This window comes from Balaenoptera physalus, assembly GCF_965194825.1.
Source record: "Balaenoptera physalus genome assembly, chromosome: 19".
NCBI classification, from domain to species: domain Eukaryota; kingdom Metazoa; phylum Chordata; class Mammalia; order Artiodactyla; family Balaenopteridae; genus Balaenoptera; species Balaenoptera physalus.
Window position 1 is genome coordinate 36,924,400 of NC_138900.1, and position 21,620 is coordinate 36,946,019.

Sequence of the window (21,620 nt, forward strand, 5' to 3'; positions counted from 1 at the left end):
GTCAAGTGTCTAGGCACAGCTTAGCTGGATTCTCTGCTTGGGGTCTCACAAGACTGCATCCAGTGAGTCCAGTGGGGCTGTGATCTCATCGGAGACACACAGCCCTCATCTAGGCTCATGGGATCGTCAGCAGAATTCATTTCCTTGTAGCTGTAGAACTCATAGCAGCTTGTTTCTTCAAGGCCAGAAGGAGACTGTCTCTGAGCTCAAGAAAGGCCTAAGCTTTCTTCTTTTTTTTTAAAATTAAACTTTTTTATTTTGAGATAATTGCAGATTTGTATGCAATTGTAAAAAATAGTACAGCTAGGTCTAGTGTATTCTTTACCCAGTTTCTTGTTATATGGATGTTTTCCTGTATACAGATTTTTTTTTTTAAGATTTTGCATAGGAATATTTAAGGAAGCAGTTTTCTCAGTCCAGATTTCCTATGGATAGGCCTTCAGTAGAATGGAATCATTGCAGTCTTAGTTTTATACATCTTACAAAAACTTGAAAATCTTTGCAGTTGGCTAACATTTGAAGATAGTTATCAGATCAAGATCTCTCATTTTCTCATTAAACTTTTTGTTTTCATTGGAGAGTATTACTCAAGAGATAGCCAAACTGCAAAGCTAACACAGTCCCAAGACTGCCCTCACTTCTGACACCAACTACAAATTCTGGAGGTTCCCAGAACCACCCTTAGTTTCAATAATAGGCTAGCAGAACTCATTGAAAACTATTATACTTGTGGTTACAGTTTATTACAGAGGAGGTTACAGGTTAAAATTTATTTATTACAGTTTATTACAGAGGAGGTTACAGGTTAAAATTAGCCAAAGAAGGGATGCATAGGGCAGTCTCAGAGGGTTTCAACACAAAGCTCTCTCCTTGGAATCAGGTCCCAGCATTGATGCGTGACAGTATGCACGGGGTATTGTTAATCAGGGATGTCACTTGAGCTTCAGTGTCAGAGTTTTTATTGGCACTCCATTAAATAGATGTAACTGATTGATTAATTGATTGCCCAATGTGGTTGATCCCATACTCCAGGTTGACTAATACCAGGTGACTCAAAGCCCTCCAACCCTAAATAAGAGTCTGGGTTGAACTCTCCTATGAAATGACATGGAAGTATTCATTAACCTCTTAGAACAGTGTTTTTCAAAGTTTTTGTCCGGGACCCAGCATAGATGTGTTTTTAAATGTTAATGAATGTATATATGTAGGGGCGTGTATGTATTAAGATGTAACCATTGCTTCTCAAAACACTAGTCTACTTCATTTATAAAGAATGTTAATGGCTATCCACTGAACTGATGGCTTGTAATGAGATTTTAGTTCATAGTTAAAAAACACTGACCTAGAAAATCAGACCATCGAGAATAGTGATGGCTCATTACTAGAAGGAACCAGCTTAAAACTGTAGGACCTGAACAGATAAGGTCTGAAGAGGAATTGAGGTGCACTTCCATGGAGTAGTCTCCAGATGTATAGACTGGGAAGTATAGTGTAGTTGGTGCAAATGTTATCCAATAGGGAAACTTCTTCTTAAGATATAAAAACCAGTATGTTGGTCTTTGTGCTTTGTTGCTGATCTCTCAAGGCTGCTTAGAATAATTTGATTCATCTTTCATCACATCTTTACATTGCTAGTTCTTTCTTTTCATTCAGATTTCAGTGTAAGTGGCCTCCTCAGTTAGACTTTCCTTGAGTCCATTTTAAAATAGTCACCCTATCACTTTTAATCACGTCATCCTATTTTCATTCTTTGCATAGCCATTACCCTTACCTGATGGGTTTTTTTTTTTTTTCCTTTTTGTTTATCTCCTTCTCTAAAATGTTAGCTCCATTAAAGCAGGGACTTTGTCTTGTTTACTGTTTTATTCCCAGTACTTATAACAATCTGTCTGGCAGGTAGTATGTACTCAAATAATATGTCTTGAATGAGTGATCTAGTTTGTATTCCTCTTAAACCCAAAACAGAATACATTTCTCTTGGTGAGACTAGAGTATACTGTAATTATCACCTCCCTTGTTCCTTATACCACATTTCTGTTTGTGCAATGTAAGATTGCATTTGTTTTTTGGCAAGCTCATTACACCATACACTCATTTAGTTTACAGTGAGCTAAAATTCCCTGGTATTTTTCACATGAGCTGCTGTTAAGGCATGTACATTTTTTTTTTTTTAAGTAGGTAGGAGTGTGTGTGTGTGTGTGTGTGTGTGTGTGTGTGTGTGTGTGTGTGCGCCTACACACAAGAATACCCATTTATAGATTCAGCCTCATAAGATTTTTTTTTTTAATCAACATTTTTGTGTATGATCTAAGAGGGACGCTAATTAAGAACTAATGGTAGGGTTGCTGAAGAGATTTTAAGCTCAAGTGAAAGGCTAGTAGGAACCCAGAAGATTGACCAGATGGCACCAGTTCACAAATTTAAACTGAAAATATTCATTTGGAGCGGTTTAGCACAAGCTGAGGAAGTAGATTCTGTTGTACAAATTTTGGAAAAGCTCAGTTGACATGCGTAGGTTTGCCTCTTCCTATTCTTAAAAAAAGTGTAGCATGACTTCCCCCAGGTTCAGACCCACCATTGGAGTTACACCCTTCTTAACTCACTGTGGACTTCCCAGCACTATTGTTACAGGTCAGTCAGTGCCCCTCTCATATTCTTCTTAAATCTGTCTCTTGCATTCTACTTTTTGAAATCTGTAAGGCTGCACCCAATATTTTTAGATACACTACATTTGTTGTTGTTAGAATCATTTCTTATTGAATTGTTGGAATTGTATTTTTGAGTCCTGACTTGTTGAACTATATTTCCTGAGTTTATTGATCTGTCTATGCTTTTGTAAGTTTCAGGCCATATGATGATACTTTTTTTTCTTTAACTTCAAAAGGCCTACATTTATGACACACAACTACTATGCCTAGACCTGTTACGGACACCAAAAGGTCATGTTTAGTTTTTTCATGTAATTCCCATCATTTCTACTTCCACAAATAACTTTTTTTCTTATGGTCAGAGTTACATCCAGAGATGCAGTGTCTCTCATTACTTCCTTTGCATTCTGCAAGATGAAATTTTAATATGATGAAATTAAGTATATTTTGTGATTTCTAAAATACTTTTGACTTTTTATATATAGCTACTTTTCAGTATTTGATTTTCTTTTGCCTAAAACTGTAAATCAAGTTCAAATACCTTATTTTAAATTTTTTCCTTATTGCAAATGTATTTATATTAGTCTTCCCTTAACATCATTTTTATTTATGTTAGTAATTACTTGAGTGTTCAGATAGTTTTTTATATATAATCTCAGAAGTCTGAAAATTAAAATTGATTTTTCATAATGCGTTGTATACAAAAAACCAGTGTCTTTCAACAGGACCAACTCTCAATCTCCCCTTTAAAAGACTTGAAAGAGGTTTTTTTCCTTTGTATTTGTTTTATTAATACTTTTGGAAACATTGCCAAAAGAATTTAGAATATGATGGTTAGTGTTGTCCACCGAATTATGCAGCTGTTTGGTTAATTTGCTTACACTGTTGCCCTTCTACTTTATCAGGTCTTCTTAAGGCTTTAAGAATGTATTTCACCTGTTGGTTTTGTCAGACTGTCACTGCCACACTCCAGTCTCTCTCTTAATCTGGAGAAAATGGATAATAGCAACTCTTTCATCTGCAGTTAGGAATAATTAATATTTGATTAATTTTAATAATTTGATTAATAGGAATATTGGGAGGTCAAATTTAAAAATACACCAGAAATTGTGAATACTTTTGGGAAGGAAAATGGTTTTTGAATTAACATATTCAAGAAGTCTTTAAAAAAATTTTTTTCCCCTAAGAAGCATTTTAGAAAAGGTGCTATGGGAAGTTCATATTATTTACCAAAGTGATATTTATATATAATATTTTAATTTTTTATTGGTAGTGTGATAATTTTGAATTGTTATATGGAAAATGTTTTAAATTTTCTACTTGTGATAAAACTCTCTCTAGCTTTTCTTTCTCTCTTATATATTCAAGCAGTCTACTGACTTCTTTTTTATAGCCAATAAACATGCTCAAGTTTCTAATTCCACGGTAGCCTGCCATTTTCCCTTCATTTATTTAGGAAAAGTGTTTAACACTCACTGTATCTACTTCCTTTCTTCCCATTTACTTCTTAATCTACTATAATATGGCTTCCGCCTCAACCACTCCGTTAAACTATTCTTACCATGAACCTGGAATATCTTACAGTGCCAGAAAGTAAGGAAGTGTTCAAAATATGATGGTGGTAAACAAGGTTCAGGAACCAACTTGAAGGAGCTCTATATGGTGAAAGCTGGGACAATTTGAATAACAAATAAATAATCATAGTATCAAATTATAACCCATAGAATAAAATAAATATCTACGAGTCTATACCAGTATCAGTAATTGAATGAATAAATGAATGACTGAATGAATAAATAAATAAGGAAAAGAGGCAACTTTTGTTTATAGTAGAATTCCAGTAGAAAATGTGGAAGGAATGATGGAAATAAAAAATTTCCATTAAGTGAATAACCAAATAATAATTGTTATAGGCAGGAACCATCAATGTATGCTAAAATTACTAGGCAAATATATATGAGAACAAGGTATTTGCATAGTCTTATAAGATACTTGCTAATTATAAAAGGAGAAATTTATAGCAGAGAGTAATGGCAGACATTACTTTAACCAAGGGATCAAAGATAACAGTACCGGCTTCCCTGGTGGCGCAGTGGTTAAGAATCCGCCTGCCAATGCAGGGGACACGGGTTTGAGCCCTGGTCCGGGAAGATCCCACATGCCACGGAGTAACTAAGCCCGTGCGCCACAACTACTGCACCTGCGCTCTAGAGCCTGTGAGCCACAACTACTGAAGCCTGCGGGCCTAGAGTCAGTGCTCTGCAACAAGAGAAGCCACCACAGTGAGAAGCCTGCACACCGGAACACAGAGCAGTCCCCGCTTGACGCAACGAGAGAAAGTCCGTGCACAGCAACGAAGACCCAACACAGCCAAAAATAAAAAATAAAATAAAATAAAATATTTAAAAGATAACAGTACCAGTTATAAGACATACTGCCATCATTGTATCCCCTGATATGATGATGCACTGAGGTGGGCACAATATCACATTACAGCAATAACAATAGTACCTAGCACTATACTGAGTATTTGCCAGGCACCATACTAAGCACTTCACATTACAGCAATAACAATAGTACCTAGCACTTCTGAGTATTTGTATGCCAGACACCATACTAAGCACTTTACAAGCATTATCTGTTAGGTCTCACAACAGCCCTAGAAGGTAGACACTATTATTATCTCCATTTTACAGATGATGGAACTGGGACCCAGGGCTGGCTGAGTCCAAAGCCCTTTCCTTTAATCACAGCATTACACTGAGAACAGCTTTTAGTATCATTAGTAATTTATGGACTGATGAATTCAGTATATTTAATGTTGTCAGTAAGTAAGGAACTTCGTGAGATTTTGTGGTTTAATGTTTTTAAAATACACTTTTGATTTGTTTGGAAACAAAAAATGAAGTTTTGAAAATACAGCATTGAGAAAGCAACACAAACTAATATAAAATAGAAGGTTAAATATTACTTGTTTTTATATCATATATGGCCTTTTTGTAAGTAAAAAAGTTTTCCATGAAATATTTGGGTATTTTTGTTGAAACCAGTTAGCAGCCCTAAATCTAAAAATCTGATCCTGTTACCTCTCTATATGTAATCGCTTATTGATTCCCCAATTCACTTCAGCATAAAGTCCAGATATTTTAGCATAACTTATAACACTTTTGATAATCTGACCCATTACCTTTCTGTCTTTATTGCTTATCATTCTTCCACATGAATCTAGTTTTCTTGTCATGCCAAACTACCTGTTATTCCCAGAATATAACGGTTTAAATTTCTTTATTATATAATATTTCAAGTGTACACAGAAGTAGAGTAGCCATCACCCAGCTACGACAGCCATCAGTTTATAGGCAATTGTTTTTCATCTATACGACCCTCTGACTATCATACAGGGATTATTAGTCCCTTCAGGGACTATTTTGAAACACACCTTAATCATATCACTTTATCTGTAAATATTTCAGGTATCACTTTATCTGTAAATATTTCAATTTGTATATCTAAAAGATAAAGGTTTTAGCTTTAAAACACAATTGCAAAATTAGTTTCACACTTAAAAAATAACTAGAATTCCTTCATAATCCAATACCCAATCAAAGTTAAAGTTCCCTAGTATTAATAAATGTAGTCTTACAGACTTGTTCAGGTCTATGTCAAAACAAGGGCCATGTATTGCATTCAGTTGATACGAATTTTAAGTGTCTGTCTTTTCTTTTTTCTGTTTTTTTTTAATTTTGGCATTACATTTAGTCTTAAGCCTCTTTTGATCTATGATTACCCTTCTTTGTTTTGTTTCTTATTGTTTCTTTGCTGAAGAAACAGTCATTTTTCTTTAGAGTTTCCCACATTCTGGATTTTGCTGATCACATTCCCATGGTATCCTCTAACATATTCTTCTCTTTCTGTATTTCCTGTAAGTCACATAATAAATGTTTATTTTTTTAAAAAAACACTTTTATGAATACCTACTGTTTGCCTGAACTGCTATGTGGATGATTAAAAAAGAGGGAATACTTTTAATAGTATTACCTTATCAGTGTAAAATTCAAGATGTCGAAAAAAAAGAATGTCATCATTAGCTAAAAGTGGAAACCTGGTTACTAGTAAAAGTCACAAAATGAAAATAAGCCTTTTAATTTGTGAACATGTGAGTTCACAGATGTGAAGAAAGTGAAATAAAATAATTGCTTCAGATACATCAAAAACTCTGAAAACAAATCTAAGGGTAAAATTCAGAAGACTTTGACAGATAATAATTTGGATCAATTTTTCCTCCTTTTCTTCTCTTTAAAAGCAAGTCTTTATTGGTACTTTGTGGAAAAAAAGTTATATGCAATAAATGCAAAAGAAGTTACCACTAACGTTTGACATGTATTACTAAAATTAACTACAAATTTATTGTTTTTAGAGGTTGGTTTAATTTGAATATTTTTAAAATATCTCTATTGGAGTATAATTGCTTTACAATGGTATGTTAGTTTCTGCTGTATAACAAAGTGAATCAGCTATACATATACATATGTCCCCATATCTCCTCCCTCTTGCCTCTCCCTCCCACCCTCCCTATCCCACCCCTCTAGGTGGTCACAAAGCACCGAGCTGATCTCCCTGTGCTATGTGGCTGCTTCCCACTAGCTATCTAATTTGAATATTTAAGTACATAATTATATGATTCTTCCTAAAATAAAGATGTTAAAAACTAGCATACTGGCTTACTATAAACAATTCAACAGAACTAAAATGCTTTCTAAGTTAGCTTTATGATATCAAATTACTCTCAGATATTTACTTTCCTTTTGATGGCAGAGCTTTTTATTCTTTCCTCTTGGCTTCCATGACACCACTCTTTCCTGATGCTCATCTTACCATTTTTGTAGTTTCTTTTTGTTTTTCCTTCTTTCCTTCTTTAACTCCTCTTCATCTGCTAGCTCTTTAAAACTTGGTGTTTTGGGTTCTCTTCTAATGGTTCTCTTCTCTTATTCTGCGTTGTTTCTCTAGGCAGTAAAACTCATTCTTGCTCAAGGCTTGCTATCTCTATTCTGTTTTGTATTCTCTTCCATTGCAAGTTCCATTCACCTAGTCCCCCAGGTCTGAAGCCTGAGAGTCATCTCTCCTGAGAAAAGTTGGAAGATTTTTAGCTATAATACAGTTTTATATATGTTGTTGAAAATTCTTTGTTCTGTGTTTTATTATTACTAAGGAATTATATCTGTTTTATTATTTGAGACTTTCTGTTCCTTCATATTGTTTTAAAAATGTGTGAAGTAGAACTTTAAATTTTTTATAATTTTCCCTAATAGTAGAACCTGTGCTCTATAGTAGATGTATGGTAGCCATGTGATCATTCTCCCCTTCTTTTTGAAAATTTATGATTTCCACTCAGGTCTACACACTGGTGATTCAAATTCTTAAATTATTTGTATGCAACTAAAATATTTGAAATGGATGAATTCCCCAGTGTGGGTGGGTAGGTATGTGGGAAAATTATTCTACCAAGAGGAGGAAAAACTGAGTCCCCACTCTGGTTTTAACACCTCTAATTTCTTACTCAAATCTCTTTGCTTCTTTCTCTCATAAAGGAAAAGAGGAGTAACCATGGTATTAAAACTATCTAATTTTTAAGAGGTAGCATTCATAAAGGTTAGGTACCACTCTTTTTCATTCTGTTATATTTCATTTCTTTAGTGCTAGTCTGAACCCACTAAATTTATATCATGACTTGTTATTAGATCATGACCTATGGTTTGAAAAACACTCATACCATAAATCCTTGAGTTTCTCTAGTATTGAAATATGACATCCAGGGTCTTTCATATATTCTTCTAGTTGCTATCAAAATAATTGATACATCACATATGATATCATCTTTATGTTTTGCTGTGACTTGTTTTTCTTATAAATATTTGGATATGTTATTAATATATGTGCCTTCTCTTCTTTTACTTTTTTTTTTTTTCTCATTTAGCATACAGGTCCTTGGGGAGCAAGGCCTTTTTTGCCTTTATGTATTTATTTTTTTAAAGATTTTTTTGATGTGGACCATTTTTAAAGTCTGTATTGAATTTGTTACAATACTGCTTCTGTTTTGTTTTGGTTTTTTGGCCATGAGGCATGTGGGATCTTAGCTCCTCGACCAGGGATTGAACCTGCACTCCCTGCATTGGAAGGCGAAGTCTTAACGGCTGGGCTGCTGGGGAAGTCCCTGCCTTTATTTTAAAAGTTGAGTTTTGAAATTGTGACAAACCTACAGAGAAATCACAAATGAAATACAAAGAAATTCTTTTACTTTGTAAAGAATTGGAGAGTAGATTGCAAACCAGATGTTCCATCACCCCCAATGACTTGATATATTTCCTACAGATAAGGATATTTTCCTACATCACTATAATGTAACCATAACAAGTGGGAAATTAATACAGCAGGAGCTGTTGGGACTGAGAGGAAGAAAACAAAATAAAACACAATTAAGTAGATTGGACAGAATTTGTTGACTGCTTATGTAGGTGAAAAAGAGAAAAATTGTAACATTGAGAAAAGTTACTATTAACTACCCTTTTGTATGTTTGTGTCTATGTGTAAATTGGGAAATCACCTATGTTAAAAATGATTAGTTAGTTAACACCTCCGTGTTGATGTTCTATGGGAATATAGATTTAAAATATTATATCCTAATAGTAGAAGAAATATTTGATCACAGAAATGTTTGGTCACAAATATTTGATTGTCTACTGTTAAGATTTATTGTTAAATAATTGGGATTTTTGAATCAAGTAATGGAATCTACTGAAAAGCTTTAAGGAGAAGTGAGATATTTTGGAAATCATCCTATAGTTTCTGTGGATAGTGTCAGTGAGTTAAGGATATTCAAAGAAAACAGCAAGAGAATCTACATCTTATATTCCAGCCCTGACCTCTCCGAGGATCCAGTCCAAAATTTCCAGTTACTCAAACTTTTCATTTCAAACTCAGTGTGGAAAGAATTAAACTTATCATGCACACATACACACCCTTTCTCAACATTTCTTTTATCTCCTCCTGTACCAGTACTTACTTGGTCTAGAAAGCAAGTATTGACTCTTCCTGTTCTTCAGCCAAAACCCACCCATATCTAGTTGATTTCTACCTCTTGGAAAGGGCACTGAAAAAAACTAAATTTTCTTCTTGCTTCCTTACTAGTATCTCTGAGATTTTGAGAAAGTCATTTACTTTCTTTTGTGTTCAAATTAATCTCTGTAAGTTATGGTATTTGAACCAAATACGATATAATATAGTGGTTAAGAGCACGGTTTCCATTATGAGGCTCTCTGCCTCTTAATCCCTACCCCATATTTCTGTAGCCTGTGATCTTGGGCAAGTTATTTCTCTATGCCTTAGTATCCTTAGCTATAAAATGAGGGTAACAGTAGTACATATCTCACAGGGTTGTTTTTAAGATTAATTGAGATAATATACAGTTGACCCTTGAACAATACAGGATTAGCGATTCATTGAAAGATCCAAGTATAATTTATAGTCAGTTTTCCATATATGTTATTCTTCCATGTTTATAGTTCTTGATTCCTCCATATCTGTGGTTCCACATCCTTGGATGAAACCAACTGTGAATTATGTAGCACTGTAGTATTTATTATTGAAAGAAATCTGCGTGTAAGTGGACCCACGCAGTTTAAATCCATGTTGTTCATTTACATGTCATAAGAGGAATAGTGCCTAGAACATAGTAGGGACTAAGTAAGTGTTAGCTATTATTATTATGATGATTTTAAAAAATTGTGCTCTTGGGTCTGTTCTGTTATTTTGCAATTCTGCTGTAAGAATATCTCTCCCATTTGTTACTCCTCTCCATTATCACTATTACCCTATTATTCAGGATTAAATTAATTATTACATGTAAAGTGCTTAGAATAGTGCCTATCACCTAATAAGCACTTGGTAAGTGTTAGCCCTTATTATTGGTTATTATGATTTTTACATAGATGACCTCCAGGTCAGTAAGATCCTTTTCTTGCATTAGTGGTCCTATGCCTTTAATTTCCTCTCCTATTCTTTAGATTGGTCTTTCTAGGACACTGTTTATATAATGTTGCTCCATTTCGAGACCTTTGATGCCTGAAAGGAAAAAACTAAAAACAGGTTCTTTAATACAGATATCAGATGACTTGCCAAGACCAATTTAAAAAAAATGGTATTAATGAAAGACGTAAATGTGAATTTTGAGGCAGTGAAAATTTTGTTTTAGGTATTTAAAATCATTGCTTACTAAAATAGTCTCAATATTTTATAGATGAAAAGTGTAGGTATATAACGATCAAATTCAGGAGGACTTGCTACTTATTTATTTTTAGCAAGGGACTAAAACTAAAATTTTATCTTAAAAACTCAACAGTTGAGTTGAAATAGAATGTGAGGAGTAAAGGTCAGGAATGTTTAGGAGTTTTTTATGTTAGGAAAATAAATTAATGTATTTATTCAGGTTTAAGTAAGGAAATAATTTAACTATGGCTAGTTATTTTTTTATAGACAGCTCTTATGTGTTCATTTCAAAATCTTAAACTTCTTTTTGGAATTTAAATGAAAATAGCTTCATTTCTCTATTTTAAAAATGACATTGTTGCTTTTTGTTAGAAGAATAATAAGAAACCTTATCTAATTTCTTAAAGAGAAGTCACTTGTTATGGGTTCATTTGCATGACCTCCTCTTTAACCCTTTGCTCATCTTCAGATGTGTTTATGTTTTAAATAGAGTATCACGGAGAAAAGTATTTTTCTCCGGTAAAAATTGCATTGGACTTTGTTTTTTAACATTGATAGCTACATAAAGCCGTTTCACTACAGTTTTCCTTTTCAGATGATTTTTTTAAATCAGGTTTTTACGTATATTTTTAAAAACTTTACTACAGGAAATGGTAGAGTGAGAGTTAATGTGTTACATGGAGGGAAGAACAGTCCATTGGGGGTTAAATTGCAGAGTCTAATGGAATAATAACTGGTAGCACCATCTGCTGGCCTACTTCCTCAGAAGGAGTCAGTATTTTTAACGACATCTCTAATATTCATGCTGATGCATTTTGATGCTTTGTGCATTCATTTCTTTCTGTGCTTTGTTGGAATCTGGCTATCTGCTTACAGCTATTGAGGAAACTCAGCTTTTTAGGACGGGTTTACAGTCTTTTTCATATCTAAATAGAATGAACAGTGGATATAAACTTGCCAAGGCAGAAATGTGTTGATACATCACAATGTGTATTTGTGGAGGGTTGTGCATCTCTTGGTTGCAGCTTGCTAAATAGGCCATTTAGGAATCTTCTTTCAATGCTTTTTTCTTGAGCACTGCCTGGGGTGGTGAAAAAGCAGAGGGCAAGCCTTTGTCTGACGCCAAAAATGTCTTCAGTGAAGAGGCCAAGAGGAAGGGTAAGTGAAAGCCTGAATGAGTGGGAGGAGGAGGGGTTCTTTGGGCTAAAAGGCTAATGGGATTGAATAACCTTCCTTATTACTGGCTGCTGCTGCGGAGTCGTACTGCATCGCCATCTTGAGCTTGTTGCTGTTTTCTCGCGTCTTGGTTATTTGTTATAGCCTGTAGGCCTTAAGGTGGCATTTTAGTGAGCGATTCTAAACCCTCCCTCCTTTCCCAGTGCTGCAGCACTGCTATGAAACCTTTGATGAGGCAGGTATAGAAAAGATATCCAGTGAAGCACACTGGAACCAGCATGAAAATGTGTTTGGAAATTCCTGGTGGTTTTTTCCCTTGCTGTAGTCAGAGGCATGTTTACGGGTAAGAACGTAACAAAACTGTGATCTAAGAATATGGGATGAATGCGTGTTTGAAGAGGATATTCTTTTTAAAATGCTGTTGATCTGCTTCCTGTGATATTGCTAAAATATTAATAATTTTAACGTAAAACTAGAACTTGTTTTTTTCCAGAATTGCTTGAGCAAAATATTATGATATAGAAAGAGAAAAAAAAATCCTCATTTAACTCTTTCACAGAAAAACTAAAACTCTCTCTAATTTTAAGTATGGGAATGTCTGTTTACTAACTAGCTACATTGCTGCATAGATTGCACATTAAAATGATTTAAATGAATTCAGGTTCTCGTTCCAGTTTCTTATAAAGCAGAGAGGCTTTGTTTTTCTAAAAGTCATAATAAACTATGGGGAGTAGTCATTCTAAATTAAAATTGCTATTTAAAATTTATTAATAATTTTCAGAGTTCCGGAATGAAGAGGAAAGAAGAGACTTATTCCAAATGCCCAGAATATTTACATGACTAAACTTGAATTAGCTATATTTATAGTACAAAATTTGAATCAACTAATCAAGAATGCTATGAAAATATCAATGAATCTATATTATCCTTCTTTAACCTTCACTTTTAAAAGCAGTATTTGAGCTTTTTATTTTATACCTACACTAATTTCTATATCAGCAAAATGTTTTAACTTTAAATTTGTTTGTAGCACTCATATATTTGCTTATGTATTTTACTTCTTAAAGCTTAATTCTAAATTTTTGGTTATTTATGTTAATTGTTTAAATGTACTTTGGTATGTTGTATAAAAATTATTTTGATTTCTCTAGCCTCCATCTTCCAAGAAGAGTGATGGTTCTGGGACATATACTAAGTTGCAGAATACCCAGGTGAGGATCATGTCCGAGAAGAAGCAGAGAAAAAAGGTGGAATCAGAAAGCAAGCAAGAAAAGGCTAATCGTATAATATCAGAGGCCATAGCAAAAGCAAAGGAGCGTGGGGAACGCAATATTCCACGAGTAATGAGCCCTGAAAACTTTCCTAGTGCTTCAGTTGAAGGAAAAGAGGAAAAGAAAGGTAGAAGGATGAAATCTAAGCCAAAGGACAAAGAGAGCAAAAAAACAAAAACTTGTTCTAAGTTAAAAGAGAAGACAAAAATTGGGTAAGTTGGTTAAGAATTAAATCTTCTTCCTTTGAAGTTTTTGTAAAGTTCAGTCTGTCTAATCTACTTTTGATTTGCGTGTGATGTGTTTACTCCCACTTTGGAGTTTTAAGTTGTTAGATACTGTGTGTATCTTACTGCCTTTTTGAATGAATTAGGTAATATTTGAGAATTTACTAAATTTTACTAGTCTATGAACATACTTTTTTGTATATTAATGTTAGTAAAAGGAATTTAAAATTGGAGAACATTTTATATATAAAACAGGAAAAGGAAAAACAAAACGAAACCCATATTGCTGTGCCAGTTCCTAATGTACTTTCTTTATTAAAAAAATGTCTTGAAATTTTTTATAAGATTTCTTTACCTCTTAGTTGTACTTCATTGGGCACCTTATAGTTTGGAAACATGAAATATAATATTTTCTCATAAACCCACAACATTGAACTAAATGGAATGGCAAGAAAACTAAGACCATTTAAATCAACAATAAGCAGCTCTCGGCTCTTACAGACTTCCTCCCTTAGAGTCTTTCTGATTTACTTTATGTAATAAAGAGGCCAGGTGAGGATTAATGCTCCAAGAGAATTATAAGGACAAAGAATTGCTTTAGGAGGGTATATTAATCCTAGGTATTTTTATTTGACTACTTACCTAGTACATTTTCAAAAAATATAATAAGTGTTATTATTTGTTTTATATGTATGTTTGTTTTGCATGCAAGGGTAAAAATAATCTAAGGCCAACATAGTTTAGAATCAGTTTTGCAGGAATATTTGGTTATTTTTGAAGGCTTTATGAAATTTTAGATAAAGTATTTAATCTGTTTTCTTTCTTCCACAGAAAAAAGTACACAATAAAGGAAAAATTCCCTTATTATAAAAATCTTCATTTGCTTACAAAATTATTTATATATTATATACATATTTAGAACTAACACAATTTTGTAAACAATTAATTCACAGCATTTTCAATGAAACCACCAAACTGAGTTATATCATTAGGTCCTGATGCCTTTCAGTCCAAACCATTAAATAACATGGGCTCTCTTGCTATAATAGAGAAATAATTAATATTATTGATTTTGCATTTCATTTGCAGATAGCTAAGATAAAATTTGAAAGTTAGATTTCTGCTCCTTTTTTATTTAAACGTTTTGGTATGAAAATATCTTATTTTTTCAATATTTTGTCTAGTTTTAATTTAGGAAACCCCATATTTAATCCTTTAATGTATTAAAAGTTACTGCTATTAAAATTTTCCAGTTTTAACTTGTACAGAGATATACTCAGAATAGTGGTACCATTTGAAAGCGTATTTAAAAATAATGCATAAAATAAGAAAATCGGTAGAGAACCCTCAAGAGTTACAGTAAGTTTAAATTGGTGGGTGGGGGGGGGAGATAACTAGAGGCAAAAGATAACAGAAGTGAACCTGGTTCAAGAAAAAACAATATATAAGGGGAAATTAGAAATAATTAAATTGTAATAGAGAAACATGGATTTCTGAAAAATGTGGATTAATATGTAGGGAATAGTAATACAGTAGAGTATCTGACGTATTCTGTGATATTTGTATTTTTGTTAAAAATAGGTAGATTATTAACAATAAATTATTTTAATATTGCACAGCATGATCAATTTAGTATTTGTTTTTAGAGATAGCATTCTTGAGAAAAGAGGTGAGAATTGTATTGGAAACATATTTCCATGGCGAGGTATTAAGTAATTGACAGAAAAAAAAACTTGGGAGTGGATGACTTTTTGATAGAGGAATTTATAAGTTGCAAGCAAGTAAAAGTGAAGCTTGCCCATATATTATTAAGCTGTTGGAGTGAAACAGTTTATTGATCATCTTTATCAGACAACCAAAGATTATTATCATGTTAGAGGAAAAAGCATGGCAGGAAATGAAATTCATATACAATCTAGAGTTCTATATTGGTCACTTGAAATATTTCATTACTGTGCTTTCCAATAAGCCCCACTACATTTTATAATTTTGAATTTGCCATTTTTAATTTTTCTGCGAAGAAGCATCATTTAAATAGTTAAGTTTACTTGCATCATTTTAATTAATAATATTTCATGATGTATTAAATGTTTTCTTGTAAAGATTTTGTTTTTCTATGAGTTTTAGAAGAATTGAACTTTTGCTAATATCAGATGATTTATATCAGATAAAATTAAAGAGAATGTGTGCTGGAACTTAACAATGAGCAATGTGAAATATAAATTTCAAAAGTAACTAGATTTGTAGACAATAAGTTATGGTTGATATATAGTCAGAGTTGGTGCTTATTTAATCCACATATGTGATGTGATATAATCTAGGAATACTAATCAGAAGAAAACCAATACTGCCTTGCCTCTGCTTGCTAGTGTGCTTGAAACCTTTTCAGTTTTTCTGTCACTTTCATAGATTAATTTTTTTTAATACAAGGAATAGAGTGTCCTTTTCAGAGACTTTAATATAGTCTCATTTAATCTTTACAACAATTCTGTGAGTTAGATTGGGCATGCAGTATGATAATGTGGTTAAGTTCTTTGACTTTGGAACCAGTTGCACTTATTCAGATTTCCCCTTTGTCACAAGCAGTGTGACCTCGGACAAATACTTAACCTCTCCAAGTTTTAGTTTCCTCAGACATAAAATGAGGATAATGATAGTGCTTGCCTTATAGTGTTATTTTGAGGATGAAATGATTTAATAACACTTAAAGCATATAGAGCAATACCTGTTAATAATGTTAGCCATTATTTTCTGAAAACATAAATAACATATAGCTATTTAAGGAAAAAGCCAAGGCCGGGAGCCATGCCCCTTCCTTCAAGCCTAAACTCTCACCTATCTGCCTAGGTTCTCTTTCCATTAAGGCCCTGTTCCTAATAAGATGAATTTAAAAATCAAGCAGACAAATGAAAACAAACAGTTGCTACCTGGTAAGAAGGATAATAGGTTAACTTATTAATGTTGTTTTTTTCTTTCATATGAGAATGCCTCTGTTTATCAGGTTAGCTAGAGTAGCATTTAGGACAGGTAAATTTTGTTTTGAAATATGCTTGGAGTTTGAAAGGAGTTACATGGTTATGTGGAAGAGTGTAAGTTGAAATGGAAATGGCCGGTGGATAATGAAGAGTGAGGTAGGACTGGAAACAACCTTCTATTTTGACATTTTTCTTGATCTTGGCAGTCAGGTTCTAACAAGCTGCCTTTCAAGTAGAAGAGCAGGTATTTCTTTAATAATGGTCGGTACATAATAGATGCTCCATGAATGGGAGGGAATGAATTTTATGGAATGAATGAATGAATGGAAGATTAAATATTAAATGATGCCAAATGGTTGTGTTTGATTTGTTAAATCAAGATTAGAAATGGCAAGCTAACCCTTCATTAAATCACAGGGACAAAACTAATGGTTTAGTAATAGTAGAGAGTTAAATTCTAAAATAAATTCATTCTAAGACTTCTGGTAGAATTGTCTTATTCGGCTCTCTTCGGTTTTAGATTATGTAATAAAATATCACATGATTTGATTGAAGCATTTTTAGATTTATGTTTTATAACTTTGACATTTAAACTATGTTTCCATGTTCTCAGTTATAATTTACTTCTTGCATTAGATTATCAGACTGACAAGTAGAATGCCTTTGACACTTTAAAATGCTCTTGTGGCTCTGTAAATTTAATCAGTAAAGGTACTTCATGATTAAAAGTAAAAAAATACTTTTTTGTATTATTCATAATTATTCTTTCTGTTTGTTACAAGAATGGGAGTTATCAGGTGCTACAAGTAGCTTTTCTCTTCAGTTAAAGCAGAAAACATCTAAATTAGGAAATATTTATCAAATCAAGTTGGAATTAAGGGTGTCATGTTATAAAGAAAAAACAGTAAAACATTAAATTAGATCTGTAAATTATATTGTGCCCTTCTTTGCGATAGTCATTCTGAACCCCCAAGAAGGAAGAAGCAAAATAACATTTATTAATTACCTACCATCATGTGTATACATAGATATGTATGTGTGTATTTTTAAACAAAACGAACATGTATGTCCACATGTATGTCTAGAGAGAGACACTTACATCTAAATAATAATATAAGGGAAAAATAATATGAACAAAGTCTGAAGGGAAAATAAGATGAATCATCAGAAATTGGGAATAATCACTTTATAGTCCATGTTAATAAAGTAACAGATGAGACCCTGATTGCAAGTATTCAAAATAATAAGAATTTACTATCTGTTTGGATAAAATATAAATGTATTAATTAATTAATTGTTTTTGGCATATGATAAAAAAGCACTTTGAAAATATATGGTATAAATTTATTATATATGTTTTAATTATTAATCATGCCATTAGTAGTCTCTATGTAAGTTCTATAATTTTTAAATGCCAAGAAGATAAAATGTTTTATTGATTTCACTCCTTACATCTAAACTTAAAGTCAGTGAAAATCTGAAACGTATTCATCTGCAGAAAGAATTGATATATACATTATGTATTATTATGAATTTAATTAAGATTTACAGGTCCATTTTTAAGATTTATACCTTTACATAAGATGTATTAGTAAGGTTTATCATTAGCAAATGATGTGCTGTTATTTCATTGAATCTAAAATGTCATTGATTATAAGACACACCATTATTTTATATGTCAGTAAGAAAGAAAAAAATATATTGCCAGTTAAAACTATGGCATATCTTTGTTAATTAGATGAATGTTTGTTTCATAGATGTTAACATGTGTATCTTAGGACACTGAAGTAAAGTATTTGATTTTAATGTTCCTATTTTGTCAGTATTTTTAAGCATAAATGTCATTTTCTTTTTTTAAAAAGAAGAAATAAGTTTTTTAAAGAATAAAAATTAAACTGTGCTGATAAATATACTATGGTTAATACTTAGCTAGTACTTCACCTTAGTGGCTATATGAAACAACTCAGTGAATTAACTTTTTGAAGAAAATGACGTTCAATCTTAAACAGGAAGTGATTGATTGATTGATTTTACTTTATTTTATTTTATTTTTTGGCTGCGCCCCCCGGCATGCGGGATCTTAGTTCCCTGACCAGAGATTGAACCCGTGCCCCCTGCAGTGGAAGCACGGAGACCTAACCACTGGACCACCAGGGAATTCGCTAAACAGGAAGTGATTTACAATCCAAGTTACCAAAAATTTACCATACAATACTGCTTTCACAAATTTAAGGATTAACTAAAATAAAGAACCACTTTAAAACTTGTTTTTTCCAGATGAGTTTAAGCTAGAGTCTTGAACTGAACTTTAAACTGGAGTGATTGCATCAAGTTAAATGTGTTTCTTCATCTAAAAAAAAAAAAATACACACATATATATTTTATGGCTTTAAAAATAACCCCAGTGCCTTCCACTGGGCTTACAAAGAGAAAAAAAATTATAATGTAAAATAGTATTTTTGCTTGTTTCCTTTACTTATGATGAACTGGATGTATTAATTACAACAAATGGACTAATTGGATAAGATTCATTGTTTGTCCAGTTATTGCAGTGAGAGAATCTACAGGGGGCAACTGCAGATTGACGCTGTGTAGAATGCAGCTTGTTACACAGCCTCCATGAGTAACATGTGGGCAGGATTTAGATGAGTGCATAAATTACATCTGAAAATCAAATATAAACGTCAAGTATAAACACTGAGGTTTTCTAGTGCCTGTACTTGTCAAATGAATTAACATTTCAAATTTATACTTATACTTAGTTTGAAATTGCCCTTTGCTGTCTGAAATAAGTTATGTTTTAATATTTAGTTCTTTTACATGCCTGAATATCTGTTGCTGCAGTTCGCTAACATTGATAACAGATCCCTTTCATGTTTTAAAAAACAAAACTTGCATAAAGCCTTTATTATTAATACAGTCTGTATTATTTTGTTGCTTTACTCTGTGGTATTTCTAAGAATAGCAAATGATCAATTTATTTGTAGAATGTACGTATAATGAAATTTTAGAATTTTATTTTAGTTTAATATAGTCAACTCCTTGTAATTCATGATGGAAGAATGGAATGCTCTTTGGTAATTGGGTCTTTTACTAAGCTGAAATTATCTTATTTCTTCTACTTTTGGATCATCTGATTTCCTTCAGATAACATTTATGGCTATCAGTTGTCATCGTACAGGCAATAGAAATTTCTGGTTGTTCAAAAGTCAATAAATTTAACCTTAATGATTTTCTACAGATAATGTAGTTTCACAATTCTCTTTATTCATTAAAATATATTTATTGGTATTAAATATCTATTGACTGGTTGAAGTATAGTGTCATTTTATGTTAAAATGAATAAGATATGTTGGAAATAGTAGAGTAGGAGTAAAGAGACCTTTATTGTCTTTTACTGGACTTGTGATTTTGGCAGTTTGTTCTCTCTTTCAGGGCTAAAGTTTCCCTGTTAGTTTGGTGGGACCAATGTCTGCCTCGCCTGTGAGGATCAACTGAGATATTATAGACAAAAGCACTTTGAAATTTTAAGTGTTCTATAAGTATAGAATAGTTTCATTATCCTGAATATTTGTTCCTAGAGTTTTCTTCACTAATTATTTTGAGCCAGTGGTTCCCAAACCTGGTGAGAATTTTTTTAAAGTCTGATTGGGATCCCACTTACTAGATCAGAATTCTGGAGTTGGAACCTACAAATCTGGGGTTTTGTTTTGTTTTGTTAGTTTTTATTTTGAACTAGTCTCACACTTGCAAAAATAGGTCAGAGTTCCCTTAGGCTCTTCACCCAGCTTCCTCAAATGTTAATATCTTATGTAACCTAAGCACAATGATCAAAATCAGGAAGTAAGCACTTACACAGTTCTGTTAACTGATTTACAGACCTCATGCAGACTGTGTCAGTTGTTCCACTTTTGGGAGCCAGGATCCAGTTAAGGAGCCTACATTTCATTTTGTTGTCTTATCTCCTTACACTCCTCCATTTTGGAATAACTCTTCAGTCTTTGTCTTTAATGACACTTTCAACTTTGAAGCATACTAGCCAGTTATTTTGTAGAATGTCTCTCAATTTGGGTTTGTCTTATGTTTCTCATCTGGAATCTATTTTTAGCAAACAAGCTTCTAATGAAGACTGCCTCACAGATTTAGGAATTACTGATCAATACCAACCAAATGTTTGTTCTTCTTTGTAGTTTCACTTATATACCATTTTAGAACATATAATAAACTGATATGACTTCATTGTTTTCAAGAATCAATGTTCTGTGTAAGTAACCATAGTATGTGTATATGTATGTATGTATGTGTGTGTGTGTATATGTGTATATATATATATATTTTTTTAAACTAAGAATTATGTCAGTCAAGAATGACTTCAAGTTTTAGAATCAACTTTTTTCCTACAATGGAAATGTACCTTTTTTGAACAGAATGGGCATATGTAAATATTTTGGATTTCAGAAGTTTAGTAGGAAACTATTACGTTTGAAATAGCTCTTACAAAGTTACAATTTGAAAAATATTTTTGCATGGGTTAAGGATAGTTAATGAGTTTATGAAATAAGATGCTACTCCAGGCCTATAGGAAAATATTGGAAGAAAATGCAGAATATATGAAAAATAAGATTTGAGGTCTTTTTTAAACATTTATTTATTTTTGGTTGCGTTGGGTCTTTGTTGCTGCGCGCGGGCTTTCTCTAGTGGCGAGCGAGGGCTACTCTTCGTTGCGGTGCGCGGGCTTCCCATTGTGGTGGCTTCTCTTGTTGCGGAGCACGGGCTCTAGGCAGGCGGGCTTCAGTAGTTGTGGCATGCCGGCTCAGTAGTTGTGGCTCACGGGCTCTAGAGCACAGGCTCAGTAGTTGTGGCACACAGGCTTAGTTGCTCCACAGCATGTGGCATCTTCCCGGACCAGGGCTCAAACCCGTGTCCCCTGCATTGGCAGGAGAATTCTTAACTACTGCGCCACCAGGGAAGTCCCTCTTTTTTTGTTTTAAGTACAATTTTCAAATAATATAATGAAGGTTAATCTAAGGTATTAGAGGAAACGTTTATATCTAACCTCCACCA

General features: G+C 33.0%; 1 protein-coding gene across 18 annotated transcripts in view; it reads left to right on the top strand.

Annotated features, from left to right (window-relative positions):
- CHD9 (chromodomain helicase DNA binding protein 9) overlaps positions 1-21,620 on the top strand; it is a 244,116-nt gene that overhangs the window by 113,203 nt on the left and 109,293 nt on the right. For 15 of the 18 annotated variants that reach the window (XM_082438894.1, XM_082438891.1, XM_082438893.1 and 12 more), the window contains one exon: positions 13,238-13,569. In XM_082438894.1, coding sequence (XP_082295020.1) covers positions 13,238-13,569 — 332 coding nt within the window. Of the gene's footprint in view, positions 1-7,251; positions 12,069-12,098; positions 12,430-13,237; positions 13,570-21,620 lie in introns of those variants that run through there. The other 3 variants (XM_082438889.1, XM_082438888.1, XM_082438890.1) reach the window with 3 other exon arrangements.